Raw genomic sequence first — 16,340 nt, 5'->3', positions numbered from 1 at the left:
ATTATGTTTGATTTTTTGGAACTGTGTTTGTTTTTTTATTTGGTTTTCTATAGGTCTTTCTTTGCCATTGTTCTGTTCTTTGGTTTGTTGTGTTTGTTGAAGGATCATGTGGAGTTTGGGACGTAACAGAGGAAAGATTCAGGAGGAAATCGGCTGCTTGGAAGAAACAATACTTGTCCAAAGGAGGAAGACTAACCCTTACTAAGTGCACTCTTTCAAACCTCCTGATCTACTTTATGTCGTTCCTTGTAATTCCAAGGAAAGTAAGAATCAGATTACAAAGAATTCAAAGGGAGTTTTTGTAGGGCAATATATGGAGGAAAGGAGGAAGATACACTAAGTAAGTTGGTCAGTTATTTGTAAAGATAAGAAGCATGGAGGGCTGGGGTTCAGGCACTTGGAGAAGCTCAATTAAATTTTGTTAGGCAAATGGCTGTGGAGATTTTCCCTTGAGAGGGAGAGCTTTTGGAGGAAAGTCATTAGAGGAAAATTTGGGGAGGTGGAGGAGGGTTGGACCACTAAAGAGGTGAGAGATTTTTTCGGGCTGAGCCTTTGGAAAGATATTAGAAAAGGGTGAGAAGAGTTCATTCTTAGAACTAGTATTCGTATTAGAAATGGTAGACACACGAGTTTTTGGTGGGATAATTGGGTTGGGGATTCTAAATTGAAGGATATTTTCCTTCTCTATTCAGGATTGCAGCCCACAAATTTGCTACAGTGCAGACCTTTTGAGGAGGCAAGGGGATGGAGGTGGTTGTTGGGAGGTGCATTTGAGAAGATCTTTCCAAAATTGGGAATTGGAGGAGGCGACTTGTTTTTTAGAATGTATTTCTGCGCTAAAGGTTCAAGAAGAGGGGGATTCTTTAGTTTGGAAGAATGAGGGAAGGGGAAAGTTTAGTGTCAAATCATATTATAAGTCATTAAGGGCTGAAAGCAATATTTTATTCCTTGCCAATGAGATTTGGGGTTTGTGTGCTCCTCTTAGAAGTCGTTTTTTTTTGCTTGGGAAGCAGTTTAGGGAAAAATTTTAACAGTAGACATGTTAATGAAGAGGGGATGGTGTCCATGGCCAATACGTGCAACCTTTGTAAAGAAAGTGAGGAGTTGGCTGACCACATTTTGATTCATTGCGACGAGACAAGAATGCCTTGGACTGTGTTGTTAACTTTTTTCGGACTGGTTTGGGTGTTCCTGGATTCAATGAGAAATCTTCTTCTAGAATGGAAAGTTAAGGGGCTGAGGAAGAAGAAAAGACCAGTGTGGAGATTGGCTCCGATTTGTCTTTTTTGGTGTATTTGGGGAGAACGAAATCGAAGAACTTTCCAGGAGGAAGAGATGTTTGACCAAAGTCTGAGGAAGCTCTTTACCCATTCACTTTTAGAGTGGTCTCAGCAGGTTTTGGGGTTAGACAATCCCTCTTTTTTTTTTTTGAATTTTTGTGTGTCCTTAATGGAGACTAGCCCCTCTATTGTGGGTTTTGTTTCTCTTTTCTGCAGCCTGGTTGGGCTTTGTTTGTATATTGCCTGTATACATGGGGTACGCCTCTTGTTTTTAGGCGTTTATTAATTCAATCGGTCTTTGTCTATCAAAAAATAAAAAAAAAAAGAAAAAAGTTTCTCACCCTTTGTGGTATAAAACTCTTAACTAAGTCAAGTAATAGGCTTAGTTATTTAAATCCTAACATCTTTCTAGAGCATATTTTTTGCTTTGTTATGGGTCATCTGCTTCTTTCCTATTGCTTCAAACCATATCAATTTTGCCTTCCCCTTTCTCTTTGTTTCCTAATATGAAATGTCTTTGAAAATGCTTGAAAGAGGAATCACTGCAGGATGAATACAAGGAATACCCAACAAATAGGAAGATAAGAGATAAAAAGGCCCAAATGGAAGGCTGGAAAAAAGTCCTTATGGTCCCTAACCTATTATTGAGTTCTAAAAAAGAGAAGTTCCCTTCTTGTAGATATTCCCTTGACCAAGCAGAGACTTGAGGAAATCATGGCTCTATTCGGATTAGCATTTTAGAAACCAAAAGCTCTTTTTAAGCTTAGTAAGTGTTTCTACCTTTGTTTGGGTGATTTTAATAGATGTGCTTCTATCTTTCAAAATAGCTTATGCTAGGATAATTTCACTTCTTATATATGGCCCTTTTTAACTTATGTCTTAAGTTGTTCTTGTTTAATGAAACTTTCGTAATACCAAGGTTTCCCTTTTGAAATCATGGCTTCAACTTTTGGTTGAAGCCAAACGCAAAAAGCTGTGTCAAGCAAAGCTTATGTTTCTGATTCAGCTTTGACAAACTCTAAGCCTTAATGAATTCCTCGATTTTGCTTCTTCTACAAACACAAAAATATCTCAATGTAGCTGTTCTCTGTACTATATCCCTTTTCTCTTTCTGGTGATATATCTCTGCCAACTAGCCAGAGAATCCTTCAGTGCTTTAGGCAGCACTGCACTCAAAAGGTGCCAAAGGTGGAAAAATTATATAGACCATATGGTGCTAACCGTTCCACAGTGAATGAGAAGGTCTTTGGTACTATTAACCCCATAATTTTTTCCCTCTTGGATATGAAATGGAAACCTTTTGTTGATAAGTAGAAATGGAATGCTTAGAAAGTAAAATATCCCTTGAAATCAAAGAGAGGCAAGCAACGTAACAAAATCAAGTGCAAGACCAAACGCCAATTGGAAGTGGCCCGCCTTTTGGCAACCGTCCATGGAAGCCCTTCTATCATGAATGTCTCTCTTTAGGTGGTTGCCCTATTAAGAACCTGTACTCCTTAAGGTAGTCAAGATAGCTACTGCCAAATTCCCTTTGATAATAATGTTGGTTGCTGCCATCAGCTTCAATTATATCTTTCATTTTCTTTTTTCTGTTTTTTGTCATTAGTTGTTGCTTAGACAATTATGCAATTCATGAAAAGGCAAGGGCCAATTTGTGACAAGTTTAGCCTTAATATAAGCTGGCATTATATACATTATTGGACTATTACCTAGCTACTTAGGTTTTTGGGATAAATTCATAGTTTAACATGGTCTTAGTCAGGAGGTCATGAGTTTGAATCTCATTGCATGTCTATTTTCTCCATATATTGAGTTCCCATGGAAGTGGGGAGAAGGCTTCATGTGAGGTGGAGCGAAGTACTTTAGTCCAATGTTCAGGAAGCAGGCCTTTTTCTTTTTTCCTTTATAACATCTGTCAATTAGTGTCAACTGTTTGCAGATGAAGCTATGTTATTTTTATTATCCATGGTTTTATTATTACTGATTCATCCATTTGTTATTTGTTTTATTTCAGGTTAGGATTCATAGTTTCCTAGAGAAGACAAAGAATTTCGAAAGACATAAGACTGTGGGTCATAGTCAGGAAGGTTTAAGAGAGAAGGAGATACTAAGAAAGCGTGTTAAAAGTTTTATTCGAAAGAAAAAAATAATTGAGGTGCAAAAGCTGGTGAAAAATGAGGAGATTACACCTTGGGGTCGAGATACCCAAGCCAAGGTTTGTGGCCATTGGTATTTTCTTATTTCTAAAATCACTGATTGATGGAATTCTATCTGCGTATCTGTTTTGTTTATGTTCTGGATTTTGAAACCCTTCTCTTTAATGTGCAGCTGGGAAGTCGTCTGATAGAATTATTGACAGAAACAGCTTATGTACAAACTCCAGTTAACCAGTCAGCAGACTGTCCACCTGATGTTCGACCTGCATTTCGGCACACGTTTAAAACTGTAACAAAGGAATCAGGGTGAGACTTTACTTCTTCTCTCTTTCTGCAATTTATCTTCAAAGAACTGCACCTGGTGATGACTTAATTGTGGTCCACTAAACCATACTTATATCCCATATGATTTAATCTTAGGCATGGAATAGGGAATTTCCTTGATGGATGTGCCATGCTCTATTATAATGTTAAAGTTCACCTATTCCCAATAAAGAACGAAATAAAAAAATAAATATATAGTTTTTTTAGTTGAAGCCTAACAGGAAAAAAAAGGCTGGTGCTAAGTTCCTAGGTTGATTGTGTTTGGGCAGCCAGGTAGTCATTGCCAACTGGTAGATTTGTTTGAAGTAAAGGCATTGTGAGCACTATGCATATCCCCGTGGGGCAGGTTCATTGAGGATGATTGATGATCCAGTTTTTGCTGTTACTGTATTTTCTACTTTTAATTTTAGTTCTTAATTGTCTTTTTGTCGTTACAGACAAAAAGATTGGAGGAAGTATGGAGTTATCGAATGTGATCCCCTAGTCCTTATTGGACTCGATAGAACTGTAAGTTAAAGGATATATTATTGTTCTTATCTTACCTGTTTTTTCCATTTAAAATTAGTTTGCAATTCCACATCGTGTCTCCTTTCCAATTTTACTTGTTTGCCCACTCAATATTAATTCACAACACCAAGTCATATTTAAATATTTATGTTGAAATTTAATTCTTCTTATAATTTATGTTAAGCAGTGTGTCTAAGAAAACACATCATTTCTATGTCTTCATCTTCATATCTTTAGTTATTTTATGGAATATTTAATCTTTCACATGGTCGTATTATCTTAAACCGTGTCTCAAACTTCTGTGCATCAAATCATCAGATCACTGCACTGTGTTTTTTCCCTCTCTTTTATTTTATTTGGATAACTAGTGGGTGACTGCAAACTTGTGTTACCTACCTGTGCACAAGTGAAATTATGCAATAAGAACATTGGGTTGATATCCGTGTTTTGACTATCTTTTATATAACTAATGTTGTATCTCTTTGTTTATATGCAGGCTAAGCATATGGTGATTCCTTATGTGCCAATGTTGATACCTCCAAAAAAGTGGAAAGGGTATGCTATTTAATAGTAGAGATCATAATATTGCATTGCAGTTTCTTTTAATATGGCTTCCTCTTTTGCTTATGTCTTGAGTTGCAGCAAAATTCAAGTTATTCAACTTAATGCTTTGATATGCTTTGAATACATCTTCCCCTTTCCCAAAAGAATGAAAAACAATGTAACATAATAGTCCAAAAAATAAAATAATAGTTTGTTGCCCATGTGAAAGATGATATAAAAATGTGAAAAAAAGAGAAGGTGATATGTTCTATACTTAATTACCAAGTATTTTGAATATCTTCTAAAACAACTCCTCCTAGGTACGACAAAGGTGGATACTTGTTCTTACCTTCTTATATCATGCGCACTCATGGATCAAGAAAGCAGCAAGATGCAGTTAAGAGTGTTCCAAGGAGACAACTGCAGAAAGTATTTGAGGTAAAAACTAAGTTACCATTTTCAGTTACTTCCCTAATCTTTTTATGGTAGTAGGTCAAGGCTAGAAATGTTGGCTAGCTTAGATGTTTAAGTTTTGTTAGGAAAGCATCATAGACATGCTTTCAAGCATCAACCTAAGCTTGAACACCTTTACTTGCTTGAAAGAAAGAACAAAGAAGGATCAAGTTTAAATTCATGCAATTGTCATCTAAACCATTTTTTTTTGATAGGCAAAGATCAAATATATTAGTAGTGTCTGACAAAAAGGCGTACAAAAGCATACACAATGCATACAAAGGTGCCAAAAGGCCAAATACAACGGAGGGGTAGACAAAAACAGCTCCCGTACTTTATTAAGAGGTCAGCTAATCAACAAAGCCTATCATGGACAATGGGCAAATCTCATATGTGCATTTTAATCTACTCCAAAAGATTTTTATATATATATATATATATATATATATATATTGCTTGATTTGTTTTTTTTTTTTGGTATTTTCAAGTGCTTTCCTATTTCTCTCCTTCCATATAGTCTAAAATAAGCATAAAGGAGTTGCTCTTAATCCATGACAACTTGAAAGGACATCTTTGACCGAGGAAGCATCTCCCACTCTTCCAAAGAGAGCATAAATTAAAATCATGGCATCAGTGCTTTGGAGTAATGAAAGAGGATGTGATTAGCTATTTCTTCTTCTTTGCACAAATAGTGTTTGTTCGACATCCTCTACCCCCCTTTTTTGAGCTGATCTAATGTTAATATCCTTCCGCACATAGCTTCCCAAGTGAAAAAGCCAATTTGCAACGGAACCCCCATATTTAAAACAATGCAAGAGAGGAATACCTTCATACTTCCATTAGATAAAGAGAAATATAGAGATTTAATTATGACTTTACCACACTTTGGATTTAGCCAAACCATTCTATTCTCTATATCCCTACAAATCATTTGTGCTAGTAAGTTCCTAAAAAAGGCCTACACCTCGTTGAGTCTCTAGTCATGAATCTGTCTTGTTAAGTTGAGGTTTCAATAAACTCCTTCCTCTTCCTACTCCTAATCTTAGTTACCTATGCATCTTTGGTGGTCAATATTGAGAACAACACAGAAAAAGCCTCTCTTAAGGGTACATCACCACACCATCCATCCTTAAAAAATTTCACCCTTTGATCTATTCTAGCCTTAATTCTATTGTTAAAAACTTTTTCACCCACTTTTGATTGCCTTTCACACCCTCACCCTATATCCTTCCCTCACTCCTTTAGAGCACCATCCCCCTTCTTCCTCGTCCTATTTCTACTTCCCTATAATCACTTGCTTCCAAATGGATTCATTCTCAATTGTGAATCTCCAACACCATTTATCGAACATATTCTTGTTAAGAATCAATAAACTTCTAATACTCAAGTCCCCAATCCTCTCATCCATGAAAACTACTGATCAATTCACCATATTTTACTTTCTCTTAAGAACTCCCTTCCCCCAGAAGGAAATCCCTTTGGATTTTTTTTAACCTTAAAACTTATCTTAGTATGACAAATAATAACATGAACTAAATTGGCAAGATAAAGAAGGAGCTTTTTTTATTTTTTATTTATTTATTTTTATTGAAGTTAGTCATCCTCCTTTTGATAGGTATTGTCTCTTTCACAAAGCAAGCCATTTTTGAAAATTTCCCCATTGCATCCCAATGAAGATTTGAAAGGAGCTTGTAGTAGAAGGCCTAGATAACTAGTAGGGAGGGTACTTACTCTAAAGCTTGGTACCCTAGCTAAGACCTTCACATAAGTAACTCCATCAACTTACTTTTCTTTGTATTGATTTTTTACTCTCAAACCACATGAAACCTAACTCAAGTACTCCGTATGCCCCTTACTAGTATTGCATAAAATAAGAGTATCACTACCAAATAATAGGAGGGACATCTCCATACCCTCCTCTTGTTTCACTAAATGAACACCTTGCAATAAAGCCCTTTTCCTTTGCCTTATTCAACATATAGGAGAGCGCTCCATGGTTATAATGAAGGAAAAAAAGGGGATAAAGGGTCACCTTGTTTCAACCCCCTAAAACTTTGGAAAAATCCTATTAGAGTATTGTCAAAGAATAGGTGGTTCAACCCTTATTGTTTTGCATGTTATTTGATCATTTGACATATTGTTTCGTGTGTCATAGCCAGTGTTTTAAAAGGCTATTAAGGCTTATGTCTTGAGGTGAGCCTCATGGTGAGGCTATGCAAATTACCCTTGAAGCTATAGCCTTAGCATAGGGGAATCATGGCTTAAGCCTCACCTTGTTGAGGCTTATAGCCTTCAGGTTATAGCCTCGAGGCAATTAAGGCTTAAGCCACAAATATTCAAAAGGTTTCAATGGGTTTAGGTCCTTTATGGGCTTTTTGTTTACATTTTATAAGAGGATTAAGACTCAATATTCATTGGTTTTAATGAGTTGAGCTTTTGTGGGGTTTTGGTAGATTTATAAGTTTTGTCTTACATTCAAGGCTAGGTTTAAACCTTTTAAAAAAATAAGGGCTTAGTTGACTACCGATTAACCCTTTCAATTGAAAGGAAAACGAGAGATTAAGAAGAAAAAATAAGGGATTTATTGGTCACTATAGTAACTATGGTTATGTATAATTAGTATCTTATTATATTTTTTGATTGGACATAATTAGTATCTTATTATTGATAGATAAAGGAAGAAAAAATCATTGTAATTAATGAATTAAAAAAGAAAAACGGGTTGAAATTAACATTGATGGAGAGGATAATTGAACAATTGGATATAGTTAATGATAGTAATGGTAGTTTTGAAGTTTATTTGGTGAAGGCACGAGGGAAAGTTGGATTTTAGAAGTGACAAGGAGGAACTAAATTAGAAAATATTGAATTGTATGGATTTCTTATCATTTAATTTTCATGTGATTTTATTAGTATTTTCTTGATTTTTGAGATTTTTGTTCTCTTTTTATTATTATTATTATTATTATTATTATTATTATTATTATTATTATTTGTTTAAGTTGAGGCTTACGCCTTGCTCCATCTTGAGGCTTACGCTTCATCTCATTTGGGCAAAATGCCTTAAGATTGCCTTTAGCCTTTTGAAACATTGGTCATAGCATGTGATGCACCATTTTATCATTTCATCCTTCCTATTATTATTTGCTTGGTTATCTTACCAATGTTATTGCTATTTATCTAGATAGAGTTGTATTATAGAGGCCTTGAATTTGTTTTTTGTGCATCGCTATTTTATATAAAATCTAATTCTGTTATGACATTGTACATTTGCAGGCCCTAGATACTCTAGGAAACACCAAATGGAGGATAAATAGAAGGGTTCTTAGTGTGGTCGAGAGTATATGGGCTAGAGGTGGCAACCTTGGAGGTCTGGTTGATCGGGAAAATGTGAGTGCTTTATGAATTTCCACTTTTTTTCCTTGTGAAAAAAATTGTTTGCATTTCACTATTCTAGAAGGATGACCTATTCACATTTGCAATATTTATAGTGTATGTTAGCATAGACATCTTGCCCATAACAACGATTGTTTTTTAATTTGAAACAAAATATATTCATTTCATTGAAAAATAAATACAAAAGAACGATGAAAATCCTTCTTATGCTTGCTAAAAAACAAAATATATTCATTTTATCTCTAGTGTTTCTAGGAGGCAAGGTAATGCCTAGGGGATGGAATATCCTTGCTACAAAACTGAGGACCCTAGGAATTGTGCCACACCTCAGGATTTTCAAGGCACCTTTAGAGGATAAGCCCTTTACCAAGGGGAGGGGAGTAAGGGTTCAAGAATGGGGGAAACCTTTGTAGATGTGGTGAGAAAGGGCCATCTAAAGGTGAGGGAAGTTGTGTGGATTTAGCTTGGGGAGAAGAATGTCTTCAATAATATGGGACCTCTTTACAAGGTGTGTGGATGTGGTCTTGTTGGGTTTGGTTTGGTGGTGCTCAACTATATATGGCTTGCTGCAAATGGAGAGATAATATGTCAAAAGGGTGATTGTAGGCCTAATAGGAAGATGTGCCTTACCCATAGTTTTAAAAGGCACAAGGCGCATTTAAGGTGCAAAAGTCTCCTATAGCTTAAGTGCAAGGCGCAACACAAGGTGTGTGTCTGAGTGAAGTGAACGACTTTGGATACATATCAATTTTGTAAAATATGATTTAAAATCTAATTTGATCAATAAAAAATTTAAGGTCCAAAACATTTAAAAGAAGCATTCAATAAAAAATTAATGAAATTATAATTTCAGTATATAATTAGAAATTTCAAGAATAAAAGTGTTTAAAAAGGAAGAGTAAAGTTGAGAAGTCGTGCCTTTTCAATAAGGCGCATATCTTGGCAAACAAGGTACTATAACTAGGGAGTGGTGGCACCTTGAGCCTAGGTGTGTTTTTTAAAACTATGGCCCTACCCAAAATGAGGATTATAATGAAGTAGGCCTATGGATGGAGAAGGGGGCTTATAAAGTGATATGGGCTAGGACAAGCTTAAAGTGGAGAGATGGGCTTTGTCAGGTTAGGTCTTGAAAGCCTTAAAAGAGAGGAAGGATTTAGTGGGTTGGGCCTTGTTTGTTTGAGGAGTCCTCTACCCTTAATCTGAGAGGTGGGGGAGTGGTTTGCATGTTAAGGCATCTTAGGGGAGACGGTCCATCGTGGATGAGGCTCTCTTGGCTAAAGTGTCTAGATTCAAGTATGCCTCTTCCCTTTTTTTCCTTGTTGAGAAGTGATGGAAATTGAAAAACTAACATAATTGCTATTTAGGTAGACTACAACCAAGTTACTACAAATGCCATTAGAGCCAAGATTTCTTTAAGAAGAAATCTAGGGAAAACCCTTTGCATAAGGAAAGTAAACTAAAAGTCCTTACAATGAGTACATTATTCCCTTTTATAATGCTAGCCCTCAACTACCTTTTGATGGTATTCAAAATAGACTTGGTAGCAAAAAATCACTTGGATGGGGAAAAGAGGAGGGAGTTGCTGGTTTGCAGTAGACTCCAAGTCTTTTGAAATTTCTGTGGATGTGCTTGGGAAGAAACTAAAGGGGATCATTGTGGAAAGAAGCAGAGGATTCACTTTGTGGATAAGGTTTGGAAGTTCCAGCTTGTGTTGGCTGTTGAAGGGAGTGGAGGCTAACTATAGGGGGGAGTTTGGGCAGAGATTCGTCAAAAGCTGGGAGGATGGAGGTAGGAGGTTCAAACTTGAATGTCGAGCAAATGAGGCTGGCAGATTTTTATTGTGTTCAGTGGTTGACTCGGATGCAAAGAGACATTGTTTAGTGTTCCCATAAGGAAAATGTTTCTTGGAAGGTTGGGCTTTGTTGGCTGATAAACTTCGCTCACTTGGAATATCGACACGTGATGAGCCCAGGGAAGTTTCTGAATCCTCTAAGACTGAGAGTAGAGATGGGGATTCGAAGGGGAAGGGGAAGAAAGAAAAATCATACGTTGATGCGGTGAATACAAGAGGAGTTTCAAGAGTGAGAAGGCTAAGGGAAGCAGCATTGGCTACAACTTGGAGAAGAAGACGTGTCAAGAGGAAGGGAGCTGCTGGACCGATGCCTTGTTAGGAGATGGGGAGAAGCTTTGGTTTCAGTTCCACACCTGTGTGATCTAGAAAGCTGGGGAAAAAGTCATTGGAAACTCAAAGGAGTAAAGTTCGCGAGAATGGGGGGCCCTTTTATTTTGATTGAGTTTGAGAATAAATCAGAGGCAGACCAAGTGTTATTAAGAGGTTTCCGATGTTTTAAGGATTCGATTCTGCACTTGGAAAGGTGGGACCCAAAAGTGGGTTGTTCTCAAAGTTGTGAACATCTTAAGGAAGTTTGGGTGAGAGTGATGGGATTACCATTGCACCTTTGGAGCCGGGAAGTTTTTAAGAAGATTGGAGACTGCTGTGGGGGCTTCGTTGCAGTGGATGAAAGCACTGTTGCTTTAAAGGAGCTCCAATGGGCTAGATTACTAGTGAAGTCGGAGGGGACGGAATGGCTAAGTTCCCTGCAAGTGGTAATCGGCACTACTTGTTTTGCTATTCAGCTGTGGTGGGAGGTGCTGCCAAGGGTGTCCGAAGTGCTTTTGGCGATCAGAAATGAGTCGGGGAAGGAGCAAGAGGCTAGGGAAGAAGAAGGGGGGACTTCATGCGCTGGCTGCGTGGTGAAGCAAATGCAGTCAAATGGACAACCTGCAAAGGTGGCTGTGCCATCTGAAGATGGTGAAAATCTCTGTAGGATAGACATGGATGCTCCTCTTTCTGACTTGATGTCGACAAGAGGAGTAGAGGTAGACAAGTCCAAAAGATGGCAGCAGTCTGGTTGGGGGAATAATTCAAAAACTGGGCCTACAACTAAAGCTAAGAGAATTTTGGGTTGGGACGTGGAGTTGGTAGTGAAGAGGAGGCCCATCGTGGAGGGCCTTCTTGGAAGCATAGATGTTTGTGGGCCATCACACTTAAGCCCAATATCATTCAGGCTGGAGACAAATCTCCAGAGGAGGCCCATTGAGGAGGGCTATTTAGGTTCCCTGGAGGATGGTGGGTTGTCCCAAGCAGGCCCATTACCAAATATGCATTTAAAGAGCTGCGTGGAAGTGGGCCGACCCACTTTGGACTCTCATAAGGCCCAATTGTGGTGGGACAACCCACTGTTGAAGACTCTTTTGAGGCTAGGGCTTATGGGGGTTGCCGAGAGGAGATCTGTGGGTGTCCAGACGGGGTTGATTTTGGACTCTAGCAGGGTTCGTCTCCTCCGACGCCAAAGTCTAAAATGCTCACCGACGAAACTTTGATGGAGAAGGCGTCTAGGTACATAGGTTCTCTTTCTTGACCTCTTTTCTCGTTGGGGAAGCGAGTTTTCTCTTCTTCTTCTTCTCTTTCTGGGCCGAATGGGTTGTTTGACGCCACAGAGGGGGGTTGCAGTCGGGGTTGTGGTTCAGAAATAGTTGGGGGAATAGAGTTGGGTCCTCTTAGAATGATATTGGCGGATGGTAGGGAGGCGGAGGTCTCCGGGTTGTCGGGGTTGGCAAACGAGAGGACCGAGGAGGGGACGGAGGTTGTTTTGGATAGGGCTCCTCATGAGATTATGGAGGAAGGGGACGAAGGGGGTGAGCTGAGTTGGTAGTCGAGTTGTTTGGCTAAGTTTAGCTGATGCCTCGGAATGCCGACGGAGGGCTTTGAAGGAAAGATCTTGTTTCTGCTTAGAAGAATGAAAGAAAGGAAAGTTTAGAAGGGGAAGCTGGAAGGTAGGAAAAAGAGAAAATTGGAATCTTCAAAGTTCGAAAGGGAGTTGAGAAAGCTGGAATGGACTGTGAATTATCTTGGAGGAGGAGGAGGAGGGGGGGCGCAGTAGAGGAAGGAGCTTAAATTCAGACATGAGAAGATTCTTAGATGTGATAGAAGATTTACAACTAAAGGATTTGCCCCTGATAGGGGGTCCTTTTACTTGGAGTGGAGGGGTGAATAACCGGTCTTTCTCAAGGATAGATCGATTTTTGGTCAATGAAGAGTGGGATTACCGTTTTAGTGGTTCAAGGCTGTGAAGAGAGAGAGAAAGAAGGGAGAATCCCTAATTATTGTTATTGAAAAACTGTGAAAAATACACATTGGACTTGGGTATATATATACATGCTAGTGGGACCCACAATACAGTAAAGAAAGAAAAGGAAAAGGAAAAGTAAATAACCTAAATAACTATACATTATCTAACACTCCCCCTCAAGCTAGAGCATATATGTTATATGCACCAAGCTTGTTACAAATGTATTTAATTCTAGGACCTATGAGAGATTTAGTAAAAATATCTGCTAGTTGATCATTTGAATTGACAAAACTAGTCGCCATATATCCTGATGCGATCTTCTCTCTAATGAAGTGACAGTCAACTTCAATGTGTTTGGTCCTTTCATGGAAGACTGGATTGGATGCAATATGCAAAACGGCTTGGTTGTCACAGATGAGCTTCATCTGTTCATCCTTTCCAAATCTCAACTCTCGAAGAAGATGTTTCAGCCATATGAGTTCACATGTTGCCAGAGCCATAGCTCGATACTCAGCTTCAGCACTAGATCTGGCCACTACATCTTGTTTCTTACTCTTCCAAGATATTAGGTTACCTCCAATAAAAACACAATACCCGGAAGTGGAACGTCTATCTGTGGGTGAGCCAGCCCAATCTGCATCTGTGTAACCAACAACTTGGGTATGACCTCTGTTATCGTACAACACACTTTGGCTTGGTGTGCTTTTGATATATCGAAGAATGCGGATTACAGCATCCCAATGGCTATCACATGGTGACTGTAGGAATTGACTAACAACACTTAAAGGAAAAGAAATGTCTGGACGAGTAATGGTGAGGTAGTTCAGTTTACCTACAAGTCGCCGATATCTCCTAGGATCTTCTAAAGGCTCCCCCTGTCCTGGTATAAGTTTGACATTTGGATTCATAGGAGTGTCTACCGGTTTACAGTCTAACATACTGGTTTCTTCCAAGATGTCTAAAGCATACTTCCTTTGGGAAAGAACCACACCGGAACTGGATTGAGCTATCTTAATCCCTAAGAAATACTTGAGTTTCCCCAAGTCTTTAGTCTGAAAGTGGGTGAAAAGGTGTTGCTTTAGGTTCTGAATACCATTCTGATCACTGCCTGTAATGACGATGTCGTCCACATAAACTACCAGATAAATACACTGCCCCGAAGAGTTATGATGATAGAAAACGGAATGGTCTGCTGTACTGCGGAACATGCCAAACTCTTGAACAACAGAACTAAAACGGCTAAACCATGCTCGAGGAGATTGTTTCAAGCCATATAGAGAACGGCGTAACCTGCACACTAAACCAGACTCCCCCTGAGCAACAAAACCAGGTGGTTGCTCCATATAAACTTCCTTAGCAAGATCCCCATGAAGGAAAGCATTTTTAATATCTAACTGATAAAGAGGCCAAGAACGCATAGCAGCCATGGAGAGCAATAGACGAACAAAAGCTATCTTGACAACAGGAGAGAAAGTGTTACCATAATCAGAACCATAAACCTGAGTATAGCCTTTAGCAACTAAGCGGGCCTTAAGGCGATCAACCTGACCATCAGGGCCAACCTTAACTATGTAGACCCAACGACAACCAACTGTAGATTTACCAGAGGGTAAAACAACAAGATCCCAAGTGCCATTAGAGTGTAAAGCAACCATTTCATTTACCATTGCCTATCGCCAGCCTGGATGGGAAAGAGCCTTAGGGGTGCTCTTGGGAAGAGAAACAGAAGATATAGCAGAAACAAATGCAGAATAGGGTGAAGATAATCGATGGTAACTCAAAAAATTATAAATGGGATGAGGATTACGAGTAGATCGATTACCTTTCCGAAGAGCAATGGGTAAGTCAGCAGAAAGAGGCAGAGCCAGGGCAGAAGAAGCCGAAGGGATAGGAGGTGAGTTAGCAGGTACCTCGGCCAAAGAAGGAGGAACAGCGACACGATGACGACGAAGATGAACCTGAAGTGGGAGAGAAGGCACTGCATCAGGTGGGGAGATAATGGGAAAGGGTACGACTTTAGAAACAGGAAGAGACTCAGAGGTGGAGAAGAACGGTGAGTCCTCAAAGAAAGTGACATCAACGGAGAGAAAGTAGCGATGAGTCTCAGAGGAATAACAACGATAACCCTTTTGAAGTCTGGAATATCCTAGAAGATGCATTTTGTGGCTCTAGCAGAAAGTTTGTCCTGTCCAGGAGTGAGAATATGAACAAAGCAAGTACAACCAAAAACACGAGGAGGAAGGAAATAAAGTGGTTGGTCAGGGAAAAGAAGGGAATGAGGAATCTGATCGTGTAATACAGATGAGGGCATACGATTAATCAAATAACATGCTGTAAGAACAGCGTCCCCCCAAAAACGAAAAGGAACATGACTATGTAGAAGGAGAGTACGAGCTGTCTCAACAAGATGTCGATTCTTGCGTTCAGCTATCCCATTTTGTTGAGGAGTATGAGCACAAGAAGACTGATGAATGATCCCATGTTGGGACATAAATGAAGTAAATGGTGCAGAAAAATATTCCCTGGCATTGTCACTGCGCAACACACGAATAGAAATATTGAACTGGGTTTGGATTTCAGCATAAAATTTTTGGAAAATAGAGAATAACTCAGCTCGATTTTTCATTAAAAATAACCAAGTACATCAAGAATAGTCATCAATGAAAGTGACAAAATATTGAAATCTTAAAGTAGACACGGTCCGACAAGGACCCCAAACATCAGTGTGGACAAGTTCAGAAGGAGACTTTGCCCGATTATTCAAACGCTTTGGGAACGAGACATGAGTATGTTTCCCAAGCCGATAGGACTCAAACGCAAGCGAAGACAAAGATGAAAAACTAGGGACCATTTTCTGAAACTTGGATAGACTATGGTGGCCTGGGCGACTGTGGATGAGGAGGGGAGCATCAGTGGAAATGCAAACTGCAGGTGAAGACGAGGTGAGGTGATAGAGGCCTTGAGACTCACGTCCTATGCCAATCGTCTTCCTCGTACTCCGGTCCTGCAAGGTCACAAATTTATCAGAGAAAGTGATAGAACAGTAAAGAGTGCGAGTTATTTTGCTGATGGAAATAAGATTAAAAGGACACTCAGGGGCATAAAAGACAGAATGGAGAGGTAGAGAAGGGAGAGGATGAGTGAAACCAAAACCTTTAGCCATAGTTTGGGAACCATTAGCTAAAGTAACAGTAGGTAGGGTAGAGGTAGTAGTAATAGAAGAGAAAAGATCCTTATTACCAGATATGTGATCAGAAGCTCCAGAATCTAGAATCCAAGGTCCAAAAGAAGATGTGTGGGTAAGACAAGCAGAAGCATTACCAGTTTGGGCAACAGAAGCTGACTTGGTGGCCTGATAGCGGAGATAGTCGTCATACTCACTGCAGTGAGGAAAATACCCTGAGATGTGGAGGAACTGGGAGACTGAGGCGACTGAGGATCAGATGATTGGGCCACGTGGGCAGTGTGGGGAGGCCGCCCATGTAACTGATAACACCGATCACGAGTGTGGCCAAGCTTATTGCAATAGGTGCAATGAGGACGTTGGC

At 39.3% G+C, this 16,340-nt stretch overlaps 1 protein-coding gene across 2 annotated transcripts in view; it reads left to right on the top strand.

Annotated features, from left to right (window-relative positions):
• The window catches only part of LOC117925086 (DNA-directed RNA polymerase 3, chloroplastic), a 48,974-nt gene that overhangs the window by 2,721 nt on the left and 29,913 nt on the right, over positions 1–16,340 (top strand). For both annotated transcript variants that reach the window (XR_004652939.1, XM_034843921.1), the window contains exons 2-7: positions 3,295–3,495; positions 3,609–3,742; positions 4,198–4,267; positions 4,764–4,822; positions 5,131–5,248; positions 8,540–8,653. Coding sequence is in view for 1 of the 2 variants with exons in the window: in XM_034843921.1 (XP_034699812.1) it covers positions 3,295–3,495; positions 3,609–3,742; positions 4,198–4,267; positions 4,764–4,822; positions 5,131–5,248; positions 8,540–8,653 (696 nt within the window). In the remaining variant the exon portion in view is untranslated. The remainder of the gene's footprint in view (positions 1–3,294; positions 3,496–3,608; positions 3,743–4,197; positions 4,268–4,763; positions 4,823–5,130; positions 5,249–8,539; positions 8,654–16,340) is intronic.

This window comes from Vitis riparia, chromosome 11 (assembly GCF_004353265.1).
Source record: "Vitis riparia cultivar Riparia Gloire de Montpellier isolate 1030 chromosome 11, EGFV_Vit.rip_1.0, whole genome shotgun sequence".
Lineage (NCBI taxonomy): Eukaryota > Viridiplantae > Streptophyta > Magnoliopsida > Vitales > Vitaceae > Vitis > Vitis riparia.
This window is presented reverse-complemented; position numbering and strand designations above follow the sequence as displayed.